Genomic DNA, 13,453 nt, shown 5'->3' with positions numbered 1-13,453 from the left:
CCTGTCATGAACGTCCTTGGGAACCTAACCCTCAGTAAGATGCCTGTCTTGTGTCCAGGCAGGGCAAGGTAGCCATCAGGGTGAAGACTTTCCCTGGGGAGATGGGTGCAGCTCCAAGGACATCTGCCCAGGAACTCGGGCCTCTTCATCCTGTCACAGCTGCCAGCTGACTGCCCCAGACTGGAAACAGAGGAGCCGCCATTGACTCGGAAGGGTTGGACATGTCTGAAGCACCATCCTGTTCCAGCAACGAGACTCCTATCCCTGCTTGTGATCTGAAGACCCTGTACTGGGCCTGTGTCCACAATGACCCCGCTGAGCTTCAAGCAAGGCTGGATGTCGGGGTCTCCCCAGTGGAGGTTTCCCAGACGGACAGCAATGGGAGGGTGAGATGCCCAGGGATTAGCAGGGCAGCTGGGGACAGCTCAGCTCCCACCCCCATCCAGGCAGAGAGCTCCAGAGGCTGCTCCCACTCTTTAGATAGGTTAGACCTGTCTTCACAGGGGTTGGGACAGGCTCTGAGAAGGTGCAGATTTAGAGGGCAAGGGCGGGGGTCTTAAGGAGAACTCAGTGGAAAGTGGGGGTCCAAACTGCTCTGTCCCCAGACAGGCCTCATGGTGGCATGCTACCATGGCTTTGGCACCATTGTGGCTCTGCTCAGCTGCTGTCCTTTCCTGGATGTGAACCAACAGGACAAAGACGGAAACACAGCCCTCATGTTGGCTGCTCAAGCAGGTGCAAGACACCCCCACCCAACCAGCACCCCCTCTATCACCCCCCCACTCCATCTCACCCCTGATCTCAGCCATCAGGGCCACAACCCCAAACCTTGCACAAGGGTCTCTCTGTCCCCCTTACCTGGGGATCAGTTCTGCGGTCCTGTCTCTCAGGTCATATGCCTCTGGTGACTCTCCTGCTCAACTACTTCGCTGGCCTGGACCTGGAGCGCCGAGACCAGCGGGGGCTCACAGCTCTGATGAAGGCTGCCATTCGGGACCGCTCCGAGTGTGTGGTTGCCCTTCTCATGGCCGGTGTGTGGCTGTACGCCCTCCGCTACCACCCCACTAGACACCATTTGGTTGCAGCAAGAGAGGAGGGGATGGAATACGGATCGAGGTCACCTTAATAGAGGGGGGTGTTATCACCCCCAGCTCTGTTTATGGAGGTCCCAGCAAAGAGTGCGACATCAGATGGGGAAAAGTTAGGGATGAGGTGACACTTTAAACCAGAATCTTGAGTTCTAGTCCCGGGTTTGCCATTGCCTGAGACCCAGATGGAGGAACGCGGCCACAGCACGGTGAAGGCTGCCACACCAGGCGGTAGTAGTGGGCGCCGACTCCAGCTCCTAGGCATGCTTGGTTGTGGCTGGAGCCTTTGATGGAGGACCAGCCTGTCTGTGGAGTTATGGGCCCTTGTTATTCCCCTTAAGGTGGCTGTCAGCGCCCTCTGCTGGTCTCTGCGGGATCCCTGTCCTTCCCAACCCCAGTGGGTTTAGCAGGGAAGGAAGGGCACCCTATGTCTTTCTCAGCCTGTGCCCCGCGCTTTTCAGAGAGCCCTATGAGCTTCTCGGAGACACCATGGGCTCTCCTCAAGTGCCCTCTCCCCGACCTTCTGACTTTGATAGCTTCCTGTCTTTTACACAGAACCTGGGCTTCCAGTCTGGGAGGTGTTTTGAATCTAGCCCGAACCAGCCTTGCTACTGAAGAATGTACCCATGTACAAACTACAGCTCCCTAACTCATCCCTGTCACACGGGTTCGCTTGCAGGTGCTGACCTGAACTCTGTGGATCTGGTCCGTGGCAAGACAGCCTTGGAGTGGGCCGTTCTGACTGACAGCTTCAGCACAGTGCAGAGGATCCAGCAGCTACTTAGGCGGCCCCAGGCAGAACAGCTCAGTCTGCAGTACCAGCCAGAGTGGCCAGCCTTGGCCCAGCTTGTGGCCCAGGCCCAGGCTGCCCCATCCCTCCTAGAAAGGCTGCAAGCTACCCTGAGCCTCTCTTTTGCTGCGTGTCCACAGGAAGGGGGTGTTCTGGACCACTTTGTGACGGTCACCACCAGCTTGGCCAGTCCCTTCCTCACCACGGCCTGCCTCCCACTGTGCCCTGACCACCCACCCAGGCTAGGCACTCGAGGCAAGTCAGTGCCCGAGCTGTTGGGTACTATCCCTGCCCCTCCCCCAGAACCCCATCCTCCTCAGGTTGTCCCTGTTCCCCAGGTCTTTGTCCCCTACCAGAGCCCTCCAAGTCTGCTCTCCCAGTGGCTACAGTCCAGGGACAGTACTGGTACCAGGTCACAAATCCCCAAGATCCTCCTCTCCAAGGCACCCTCCCCCACTAGGCAGTATGAGTCGATCCTTAGGCCTGCAGGGCGGCGAAGTCTGGCTCTTCCCCTGTGGAGATACCAGGAGAGGAAGAAGCAGGAGGAAGGAGCAAAGAACCATGGGGTGGTGGGCTAAGCTAAGCTAGAGGCAAGTAAGACGCATCCTTGTCTGGGGCCTCTTCTGCTTCCCTGCTGCCTCTTTCCTCGGGAACCTGCTCCCCCCAAATGTCCAGGCTGTCAACAGCAGTGTCTGCAGGAGGGGACAGGAGCACCCGGAGTCTGCCAGCAGGGAACTGGCTACAGTGTTGCCGGGTAATAGCCATACGCTGTATTTTGTGCAGTGTGTCTTAAAGCGGGAGAGCACCAGCTGTTCTCACAAGAAATCTGGCTTCCAGTTGTATCAAGAAAATAACCAAGGGAGAAAAGCAGACATGGCAGGGCCCTAGTCAAGGAGAAAATCTCCCTCCGGTGTTTATCCTCAACTTCGTAAGATTTATAGTCCCACAAAAGACGTGCCTAACTGAGGAAAAAAGAACCACCTGAACCCGAGGACTGTCCAACCGACTGGGGCCGCACACTGAATGAAAAGACAGACACCAGCACATGCTTCCCCTGTTACCTGACTGCTCAAGCCGTCGGGCCTTCCCCTCGTAGAGTGAACAAGAAAAGTAATTAATGCAAGGTTACAGGAGACAGATCACGAGGAACAAAAGCTATTTAACTTCTCAGTAAGCAGAGCGACAGAATGGACCAGAGAAAGAAATGGAAGGGGCCAGCAGCACGGGAAGGAGATGGCAAAGTCAGAAGGAATTAAGTTCCCGACTGTAGTAAAACCTGAACTGGTTTTTACATTTTTACCAAATAAAAATAATTGGGGGGGGGCTGTAGAGATGGTTCAACAATAAGAGCACTGACTGCTCTTGCACAGGACCCAAGTTTGGTCCCCAGCACCACATTATAGGGGATCTGACGCCCTGCTTGATTTTCTTGGGCACCAGACACTCTCTTGTGCACAGAGCTATGTGCAGACAAAATACCTATACACATAAAGTTAAATTTAAAGATGCGATATATTAATAATAAAAATAATAATGATAATAATTTGCTGTTTGTCAATCTTGAGCATCCCAACCCCTTGTTTTACAAAGTCTTGCCCTTAAAGAGCAGAAAACAATATGTTTGCTACACATAGGACAAAGATCTGTAGTTCCAGCTACTCGGGAGGCTGAGACAGGAGCATCATTTGGGTCTGTGAGTTTGAGACCTGTTTGAGCAGCACACAGACCCTGTCTAAAGAAGGAGGGAGGGAGGGAGGGAGGGATAGGAAAAAACCAGCAATAATAAGTAGGCTGTCAAGAGAAATCACCTTCCCCAGGTGACACCATAGGTGGGGTTTTAGCCAATGATCTGAAAGGGACACTTGGTAACTTTGTGGGGCTTTGTCTGCAAGTTTGAGGTTTTTTTCCCCAACACATTTACTTCAAAAGTGCACTCGTATGCTCCTAATAACTGCAGCAGCTGGACACATAGTGCCTACTGTATACACATGCGGACACATAGTGCCTACTGTACACACAAATGCAGACACATAGTGCCTACTGTATACACACATGCAGAATATAGTGCCTACTGTATACACACATGCAGAATATAGTGCCTACTGTACACACACATGCGGACACATAGTGCCTACTGTATACAGACATATAGTGCCTACTGTATACACACATGCAGAATATAGTGCCTACTGTATACACACATACAGACATATAACGAAGTACACAGACACCTCAGATTTCCCCGCTGTTACTGTGTCTCCTGCAGTGAGTGAGCCACTACCATGATTAACTCAGCCCACACCTGATTCACACACGTCCCTGGTGTTCTCACCCAGCTTTCTCTCTGCCACAGGATCCCAGCTGGGATCCTACAAGACAGTCCTTGCTGCTGACAATCCAGACAGCTTTGAGTATTTGATACCGGTAATCCTCTTCCTCCCCTCTCCCTTCCCTTCCCTCTCCTCTTACTTCCCTCTCTTCTCTCCTCCCCTCCCTTCTCTCCTCTTCTCTCTTCCTCTTTCCTCTTCTCTCCTCCCCTCCCCTCTCCTCTTCCTTCCCTCTCTCCTTTCCTTCCCTCCCCTCCCTTCTCTTCTCTCCTCCCCTCCCCTCTCCCCTTCCTCCCCTCTCCTGTTCTCTTCTCTTCCCTTCTCCCCTCCCCTCTCCTCCCCTCTTTTCTCCCCTCCCCTCTCCTTTCCTCTCCTCTTCTTCCCTTCCCTCTCCTCCCTTCCCTCTCCTCTTTCTCCCCTCTCTTCTCTTTTCTCTTCCTCCTCTCTCCTCTTCCTCCCCTCCCCTCTCCTCCCCTTTCTTCTTTCCTCTCCTCCCCCTCCTCTTCCTCCCCACTCTTCTCCCTTCTCTTCTCCCCTTCTCTCTCCTTTTCTCTCCTCTCTTCCCCTCGCCTCTCCTTCCCTCTCCTCCCCTTTCCTCTCCTTTTCTCTTATCTCCTCTTCCTCTTTCCCACCTCCATCTTGCTCCATAGCCCAAGGCTGATGTTTTTCTTAGGTCTAGCCTGGGGCTCTGGGTTTAAGGTTTTCAGGAGAAAATGAGAGAAGCAGAGTAATGTAGAGAGGTCAAGTTCCTATCAGGTGGCACTACTTGTCACTTTGTCACTTCCTATTTTGATCAGTTGTCCTGTGAACTTAACTTTCCTCGCTTCCAGATGGACAGATGGACGTGCTCTGAAGGGAGCCCACGCCCAGCAGGCAGGAGTCACATCCCAGCTCCTGGAAGGATCAGTGTCAATCTTAGCACTAATTCTTTGGCTTATGCACAGAGAATTTTGACATTTTAATCATTAATTTTATCTTTTTGTTTTTGTTTTTGTTTTGTTTTTTGAGACAGGGTTTCTCTGTAGCTTTGGTGCCTGTCCTGGAACTAGCTCTGTAGACCAAGCTGGTCTCGAACTCACAGAGATCTGCCTGCCTCTGCCTCCCGAGTGCTGGGATTAAAGGCGTGCACCACCATCGCCCGGCTAATTTTATCTTTTGATTACAAAAATTATTCTGTTCTTTGAATAGGAACACATTCACACAGGCACACACGCACACACACACACGCACGCACACACACACGCACGCGCACACACACACAAACACACACACACACACAAACACACACACACACATCTAGTAAAGACAAGTCAGTCTCTCTCAGAGGGCTCTGAAGGCAGCTGCAGAGGGCTGCAGGCTAACGCTGCTGTTCCACACCTGGATGATCCCGAATGAAGCACTGGTTTTTCTTGCTTATGGACTCACACCTGTGGGAGGGAGAGCCACTGGGTGATGTGGAGAAGGGGTATTAAAGAATTGAGCTGCTTCTGGGCATCCAGGGTGGGTTTTCTCCTTTTCCTCCCCATCCAGTACTGAAATCAATGTACGAGAGAGAGAGAGAGAGAGAGAGAGAGAGAGAGAGAGACAGACTTTTGTTAGGAACAAATAGGAAGAGGGCAGGTAGCTCCACGCCTGGCCATTCTTGACCATTGCCACCTTCCCTCCTTACACCTGGAGGGAGGAGACCCCAGCTGTGACAGCTAAGCCACTGGCCCAGTGTCACCAGCTGACCAGTGGCGAATGCAGAACAAAGCTCAAAGCTGTGTGACATCAAAACCTTCTGTCCCACTGCAGCAAGTCACTCTGCCCACAGCAGGGCTTCAGCTTATTTGTGAGCCTGCTCCTCCCACCTGCTCAGGGGTCATCCTAGTCTTGTAGATTCCTGTCTGTCCCATTGGAACTGGATCTGGACAGTGCATTCTGCAGAGGAGTCTTCCCTTTCTCCCAATGGCCTCTGCAACCTCTGACTGTCTCCAGAGCCACTGGGCCCTAGGCCCTCTACCAAAAAGTTCAACTCGACCAAGACTTACCAGTCCCTTGAGAGCTGCTGACTCCAGCCAGCCTGGATTCCTCTGTGCTGCATGGAAAGAGGCCAGGCTTCTCAGAGCTTCCTGCAGTTGCCTTCCCCCCAACGCCCAGGTGGTCTGTCTCATCCCAGCCTCTGACCTTCCATACTTCCTCCACGTCCGCAGAAGTCATGCATGGCTTCTTGTCATGCCAAAAGTTAGCTACACTGAGACTTTTTTTTTGTTGTTTTTTTTTTTTGTTTTTTGTTTTTTCGAGACAGGGTTTCTCTGTGGCTTTGGAGCCTGTCCTGGAACTAGCTCTGTAGACCAGGCTGGTCTTGAACTCACAGAGATCTGCCTGCCTCTGCCTCCCAAGTGCTGGGATTAAAGGCGTGCGCCACCATCATCCAGCTTTACACTGAGACTTTTGAGATTGGTAGACCCAAGCTGCCTCTCCCAGACTCTCTCTCATTTGTAACATGAATCACTCACTCCCCAGGATATGAGGGCGAGTGTGACTGGCAGGTAAGCAGCCGTCCTCTGCTGAGAGGGACAGCAGATGTGCCACAGCTTTCCTGTGGCTCTTATGCAGTATTCTCATGGCCCCTGAAATGTAAAAACAGTCTAGAAACCTCCTCAGACCAGTTCTGCTGCAGCTGCACATCCCTACCTGAGGCGCCTGCCTCTCACCGGGGCGCCACAGTTCTAGTGGCTGCTCAGGTTGTTCTCAGGAGCGCACACTATCCATTCCTGCCCTGGTCAGGAGGCTAGAGGCAGGACTGCAGGGTTGGACAGCTTAGTAAATTCTGAGGGTACCAGTCAGGCTAGGGGAACTCCTATGGACTCTCCCATCACTCCTGTTGGGGTAAGGACATGTTTGTCCCTGCTCAGCCCCTGCTGCTACTCAGCTTAGTAAAAAGAATGGTGCATTTGAGCCCAGATGCATAGACAAACTTAATCATTTGCCTTCCCCTCTCAGGGAGCATGGGTTCTAGGAAGGCCTATGTTCCCATGTGTCCCCAGTAATGCCAACACACATCTCATGAGACGCCTGCTGGGTCAGCAGAAGTTAGAGGAGTACATAAATGGTGGGGGAGGGGAGTCTGTGGCCCCTACCAGGGAACTAGGACAGGATAGTGACCTCCCTCCCCAGAGCAATGGCTAAAAACACTCGTGAGTCACCACCATCCAAAAAATATTCAGCTAAACCCTGAACCTTGTACCCTGAACCCTGGCCCTCCTTTTCTCTCCAGCTCCCCAATTTATTTCTTGTCCAACCTTTTAGGCCTGTCATTGGTAAGTCTTCACCTGCCAGAGAAGCCCGTTTGGTGGGGCACACGCAGAGGTTGGAACCCCCTGGCCTCTGCCTTTGTTCTTTGAAGCCAGGACTTTGCATGGTGGAGAAAGATTCTGGGTCCGAAAGGAGGATGTGGAAACTTGGCCTCTCTCTGAAGCCCTTGGCTTTACCAACACCTACTTCTAGAAACTTGGGCCATACTTACACAGCAATGCCCCATGTAGACTTAAACATGACATCGACACACAGGACCCCAGGTGAACACGGACAGGCCACACACACAGGACCCCAGGTGAACACGGACAGGCCACACACACAGGACCCCAGGTGAACACGGACAGGCCACACACACAGGACCCCAGGTGAACACGGACAGACCACACACACAGGACCCCAGGTGAACACGGACAAGCCACACACACAAGCACAAGGCACACGTGCATACCCTTGGCCACACAGGCACACAGACACACAGACACAGATGCAGAAAATGTCACTTGCTGCTCCTGGGGTTCTGAACCCCCCCGACCTGTGTCTCCAGCACCACACACCACTCTCTTCACTGTCTGTGTGGTCAGGGATTGGTGTGACCTTGAGAAGCAAGAGTCGGGTTGCTCAGAAACCCGAGGCTTGTCCTCAAGTTTTCCCATCAGCTCCAGGTGGCGTCTTTGACTGCTCAGAGCTGAGGTTCTGCTGAGGAGAGGAGAGAGGTGGACAGACATGGACTCAACTCTGAAGTCTGTTTATTCCAGACCTGCACTGGGAATCAAAGGACAGAGGCCTATGGGTTTGGGGAGTCCTGAAGACAAGAGTTTTCCTGAGGGCCCTCAGTCCTGGGAAGAGCAGAGCCTGGGCAAGGATGCTTGGGGGTGCGGGGAAGGGGCAGGATTTATGGCATTTCCCCTCCAGCTGGAAACAAAGGCAGATTCCTGTGTCCTGCGTGAGCAATCCGGTCCCACCCTCCCGAGTGGCTGGAGCTGAAGGAAATACCGCTGGCCTCCGGCCTCACCCGGTCACTTGGCTCCTCTTTCAAACAATCTCCTTCCTAGCTTGGGCTATTACCTACTTTCAAATCTCAGAGATGCTCTCAGCCCCATGAGCAATGGCCACCTGAAGCCCTCAGTCTCTTCTAGGAAGCAAGGTTCCTTTCACACCTCATGCTTACTTGTTAGCTTGACCCTCCCTCTCCCGAACTCAGACCCAATTTTTCTCTAGAGAAAATGTGCCACCCAAATGCTCAGTGAGACCCTGGAGACATGTGCCATGGGGTGTGTGGGGAGGATTAGGAACAATCTGCCCTCCATCCCATGCCAAGATGGTTCAGCCCAGTGAGCACATCTTCCTTCGACAGCGTGAGGACCTGAGTTCAGAGCCCAGCATTCATGTGAAAAGCCAGGTACCTCAGCCCCAGACACAGGCGTGACCCTGAGGCTGCTGGCCGGCCAGCCTAGCCACTTTGTGAGCTCCAGGTTCAGTGAGACACCCTGCCTCAAAACAAGCAAGCAAACAAATAAAAAATAATAATGTGGAGAAGTGATTAAGGAATAGATGTGATCCCAACTTTTGACTACCACATGATAGCCCATATATGCACACATAAAGACACACATGAACATGTTTATACACAACGCACACGTACACATACATGAATATGCACACACATACACAAACATGCACACATGAACATACCTACATGAACACGGACACACATGAATGTGCGCACGCAAACATATACACACATGAACATGTATACACACATTTATACACACGTGAGTGTGTGCACATGCCTAATAATCAAAAATGAGAAAGAAATATATTCAGTGTCCCAAATCCTAAAGTTTCCCTAACCTAAGGAAGGCCTAAAGCTGTACAGTGTAGAAACACACTTCATGCTACTATTCTCATTATTACCATGGTTCTGGGGGTCGGCCCAGGGCCTCACGCATAAGGCAAGTCCCCTACAACTGAGCTATATCCTTGGGTCCTTAAAAATGATTTTTTTATTCATTTATCTTTAGATTTTTTATTGCATTTTTATTTATTCTGTGCACATGTGCATTGTCTGGGCATGAATATGGCGGTCAGAGGACTGGTTCTTTCCTTCCACTGTGTGGATCCCACCAGGGATCATTGTGGGTCTCAGGGATCGAACTCAGGTTATCAGGTTTAGACCTGATGGTGGTAGAATCATCTTGGTGATTCTACTTGCTTGCTTTTTTGAAACAGGATCTTAAGTAGCCCAGGCTGGCCCAAACTTGCTATGTAACCAAGGATAACCTTGAACTCACAGAGATCCTCCTGCCTCCACCTCCCAAGTGCTGGGATTACAAGCATGTGCCACCATACCAGGTTATTTTTAAATTTTAAGAAGAGTTTTGGATTCAAGAGATGACTCACCGACTAAAGAAAGATGTCTGCCTCTGAACCTGCTGACCTGAGTCTAGTTCCCGAGACCCGCATGGCAGAATGAGAGACCCAACTCCTACAGGTGTCCTCTCAGCCACACGCACAGCATGGTGTGCTCTCCTCTCAGGTGCGCGCACACACATGCACACACATACACACACACAATAAATACAATTAAAATAATATCTGAGACAGGGTCTTACTAAGTTATGCAGGATGGCTCAACTCAGTAATTCAGGCAAGTCTTGGAATATATGATCTTCCTACTTCAGACTCCAGAGTAGTTGGGATTGCAGGCCTGTAACACCATTTTCAGCTTCTCAGTATAAATTCTTACAGTGGTTTGGATGAGAATGGCCCCCACAGGCTCATATCTCTGAATGTCTGGTCCCCAGTTGGTGGAACTGTTTGGGAAGGATTGATAGATGTGGCCTTGTTGGAGGAGCAGTGTCACTGGGGGTGGGCTTTGAGGTTTCAAAGGTCTATGCCATTCCCAGTTAGCTCTCTCTGCCTTATTCTCGGGTGTCAATATGTAAGCTGTAGTCACTACTGCAGGGCCAGGCCTGTCTGCTCACTGCCATGCTCCTCGCAACAAAGGCCTTGAACTCACCTTCTGAAACTATAAGCGAGCCCCCAATTAACTCTTTCTATGGTAGCTCTTTGCAGCAATAGAAAAGTAGTTAAGAACCCTTGTGCAGAATTTTTCCTTGTCTTCTATACTGACTTGGTGAGGACACAGGGGCCACTCCACTAGCTCAGGCATGCCTGGGGCCTGCTGACTCCCTTAGTGGCTCCCCCTCCCCCAAACAAACCAAACGTGGATGTGCAGCTTACATGTGCTGGAGGACTTTCCCACACGCTTCTCTGCTAGTCTGTGAATGTGGTGGAGAAGGCATTGCCAACCCCTTTGTACAGAGGAAGAAACGGAGGACCACATTCAGGTATCCCAGCTTCACTTCCTGTCCCCTCCCTCAGCGGTCAGGTCAGCTGGTAAGAGTTCAGGGCTCTGGGAGTGGGGAGCAATAGCCCAGAGCAGGCAAGGTTAGATCAGCCTCCCAAGAGATGCCAAGCTTCATGCCTGCCCACTCCTATGACAGCCCATAGACACATTCTGACCCTGCACTGTCCTGGCCTGACCTGCCATCCCCCTGCTCAAGGGCTACCTTGAGATGAGTGGCCTTGAAGATTCAGGGTGGATGGGGAATGGCCAGCCACTTCAAGGAGGTCTGGAAAAGGATGACGCCTTCATGGTCCCACATCTAAGAATCTGGCAGCATCTGCCAGCCTCTCCCTGAGGAGCAGAGTGCATTCTGACTTCCCCAATCTCCCAAACCTAGGTGTAGCCAAACTACATCTTGATCTAGGCTGGAGTGACAGAGTCTGGAACTGATAAGAATGTCACATAGGCCAGGAGGAGACTTCAGAATTCTCTAGCCTATATCTTTCATTGTGCAAAGAAGGAAATTGATGAGAGAGAGAGAGAGAGAGAGAGAGAGAGAGAGAGAGAGAGAGAGAGATTGATTCAGGCCTGGAATCCAGCCCTATGACCCACAGTTACTGATCTTTTCAAGACACCGTAGCGTGTTCTGCCCGGAGCTAAGGATTCCTGTCCCTTCAGGATTCCATTCGGGCCACCACATTGAAAATCTCACCTGTGTTCAATAAACAGATAACTGAAATCTGCGCCACATTTTCCCTAAAGGAGACCCACAGTTCTCCCTTGTCATCTACCTTGTCTTTCTAGTTGGAAAAACGTGGCTGTACAATCCCCCTGCCATGTGTCTGTGTCTGTGTGTGTTTGCATGTGTGTGCCTATATGTGTGTCTGTGTGTGCATTGTGTGTGTCTCTGTGTATTGTGTGCCTGTGTGTGCATTGTGTGTGTCTGTGTGTGTATGTGTGTGCCTGTGTGTATGTGTATGCCTGTATGTGTCTGTGTGTGCATTGTGTGTGTCTCTGTGTATTGTGTGCCTGTGTGTATGTGTGTCTGTGTGTGCATTGTATGTGTGTCTGTGTGTGTATGTGTGTGCCTGTGTGTATGTGTATGCCTGTATGTGTGTCTGTGTGTGCATTGTGTGTGTGTCTGTGTGTATGTGTGTGCCTTGTGTGTTTGCATGTGTGTCTGTTCTGTGTGTATTTGCATGTGTGTGCCTGTATGTGTGTCTGTGTGTGCATTGTGTGTGTTTCTGTGTGTGTATGTGTTTGCCTGTGTGTCTGTGTGTATGTGTGTGCCTGTATGTGTATCTGTGTGTGCATTGTGTGTGTCTCTGTGTGTGTATGTGTGTGCCTTGTGTGTTTGCATGTGTGTGTATGTGTGTGCCTTGTGTGTTTGCATGTGTGTGCCTGTATGTGTGTCTGTGTGTGCATTGTGTGTGTGTGTCTCTGTGTGTGTATGTGTGTGCCTGTGTGTCTGTGTGTATGTGTGTCTCTCTGTGTGTGTTCTGTGTGTGTATGTGTGTGCCTGTGTGTTTGTATGTGTGTCTGTGTGTATTGTGTGTCTCTGTGTGTGTGTATGTTTTCCTGTGTGTGAGTCTGTGTGGGTAAGCGTGTATCTGTGTGTGTGTGTTCTATGTGTGTGTTACCCAGGGCCTTGCACATGCTGGGGAAGTGCCCCGTTACCCAACTACACCTCTTCTATTCCATAATTTAAGAGCAGCAAAACCCAGCTCATTCCCTGCTTCTTTCCTCCTTTGCTTTGTTCCCCACCTACCCTGGTGCAGAAATGGGCACATGCTCTGTAGGGCCTGGTGAAAGCAGAAATTATGTGTTAAGAACAAATGAAGAATTTCAAGATGGCAGCAGAAGAGCTGCAACCCTGAGTGTCTGTGTATGCCTGGCCTTGATCTCTTTGAAAAGTGAGGCTTGAGCCAGGCGTGGGGCAAGCACCTGGCATCCTAGCTCTGGGGAGCTGGCAATAGCAAGAGCTCACGTTCAGGGCAGGCCTAAGATTTTAGTGATCTTTCTCAAAAACAAACAAACTAAAAAACCCCACAATTAGGAACCTACTGCACAGCTTGGTAGTGGTGGGCACGCCTTTAATCCCAGTAGTTGGGAGGCAGAGGCAGGCGGATCTCTGTGAGTTCGAGGCCAGCCTGGTCTAGCTCCAAAGCTATACAGAGAAACCTTGTCTCAAAAAACATGAAACAAACAAACAAAAAAAGGAAGAATGGAAGGAAGAAAAAAGAACTTAATGCACACAGATGACCCTAAAAGGCCAGAGTTCCTTGTCCTCTTCCGCAGCCGCTCCATTGTCACCTGCCACCAGAAAGGACCTCCCTGAAGTTCTTTGCACTTCTGAGGATCTGCAGACCTCTGCTTCAGGCGCTGCTGGGAAGTCCTTCTGTGCATCACAATCTGAATCAGAATCCTTTGGGTCTGTTTCATCTCATTCTGTCCTTGCTGAATGTGGGGAACAGCTGGGCTCTATGAGCAATGAATTCTTGTAGACTTGGACAGAGCCTGTAATTCCTTTTCTATGTCCTCATTGGCCTGAGGCCCTAGTGCTTTCTCCAACTCTGTGTCCCTCCTCTGACAGCAAACC

At 51.0% G+C, this 13,453-nt stretch overlaps 1 protein-coding gene across 1 annotated transcript; it reads left to right on the top strand.

Annotated features, from left to right (window-relative positions):
- Positions 1–221: 221 nt before the first annotated feature.
- Positions 222–2,456, top strand: Ankrd33 (ankyrin repeat domain 33). The gene is made up of 4 exons (XM_041645988.1): positions 222–386; positions 606–735; positions 891–1,031; positions 1,768–2,456. The coding sequence occupies exons 1-4, from the start codon at positions 222–224 to the stop codon at positions 2,454–2,456; spliced, it is 1,125 nt and encodes a 374-aa protein (XP_041501922.1).
- Positions 2,457–13,453: the final 10,997 nt, after the last annotated feature.

The sequence above is a fragment of the Microtus oregoni genome, unplaced genomic scaffold (assembly GCF_018167655.1).
Source record: "Microtus oregoni isolate MIOR12 unplaced genomic scaffold, Mior012 000118F_ref0000498, whole genome shotgun sequence".
In the NCBI taxonomy this organism is placed as follows: domain Eukaryota; kingdom Metazoa; phylum Chordata; class Mammalia; order Rodentia; family Cricetidae; genus Microtus; species Microtus oregoni.
Note: the sequence above shows the minus strand (reverse complement) of the source record. Positions and strands in the feature narration are given on the sequence as shown.

Bases quoted from the DNA above. Each gene is read 5' to 3' on its own strand.
- Ankrd33 (XM_041645988.1), top strand. From the start codon at position 222: ATGTCTGAAGCACCATCCTGTTCCAGCAACGAGACTCCTATCCCTGCT. The intron at 736-890 runs GTGCAAGACACC...CCTGTCTCTCAG, and splicing joins CATGTTGGCTGCTCAAGCAG to GTCATATGCCTCTGGTGACT. The intron at 1,032-1,767 runs GTGTGTGGCTGT...GTTCGCTTGCAG, and splicing joins GGTTGCCCTTCTCATGGCCG to GTGCTGACCTGAACTCTGTG.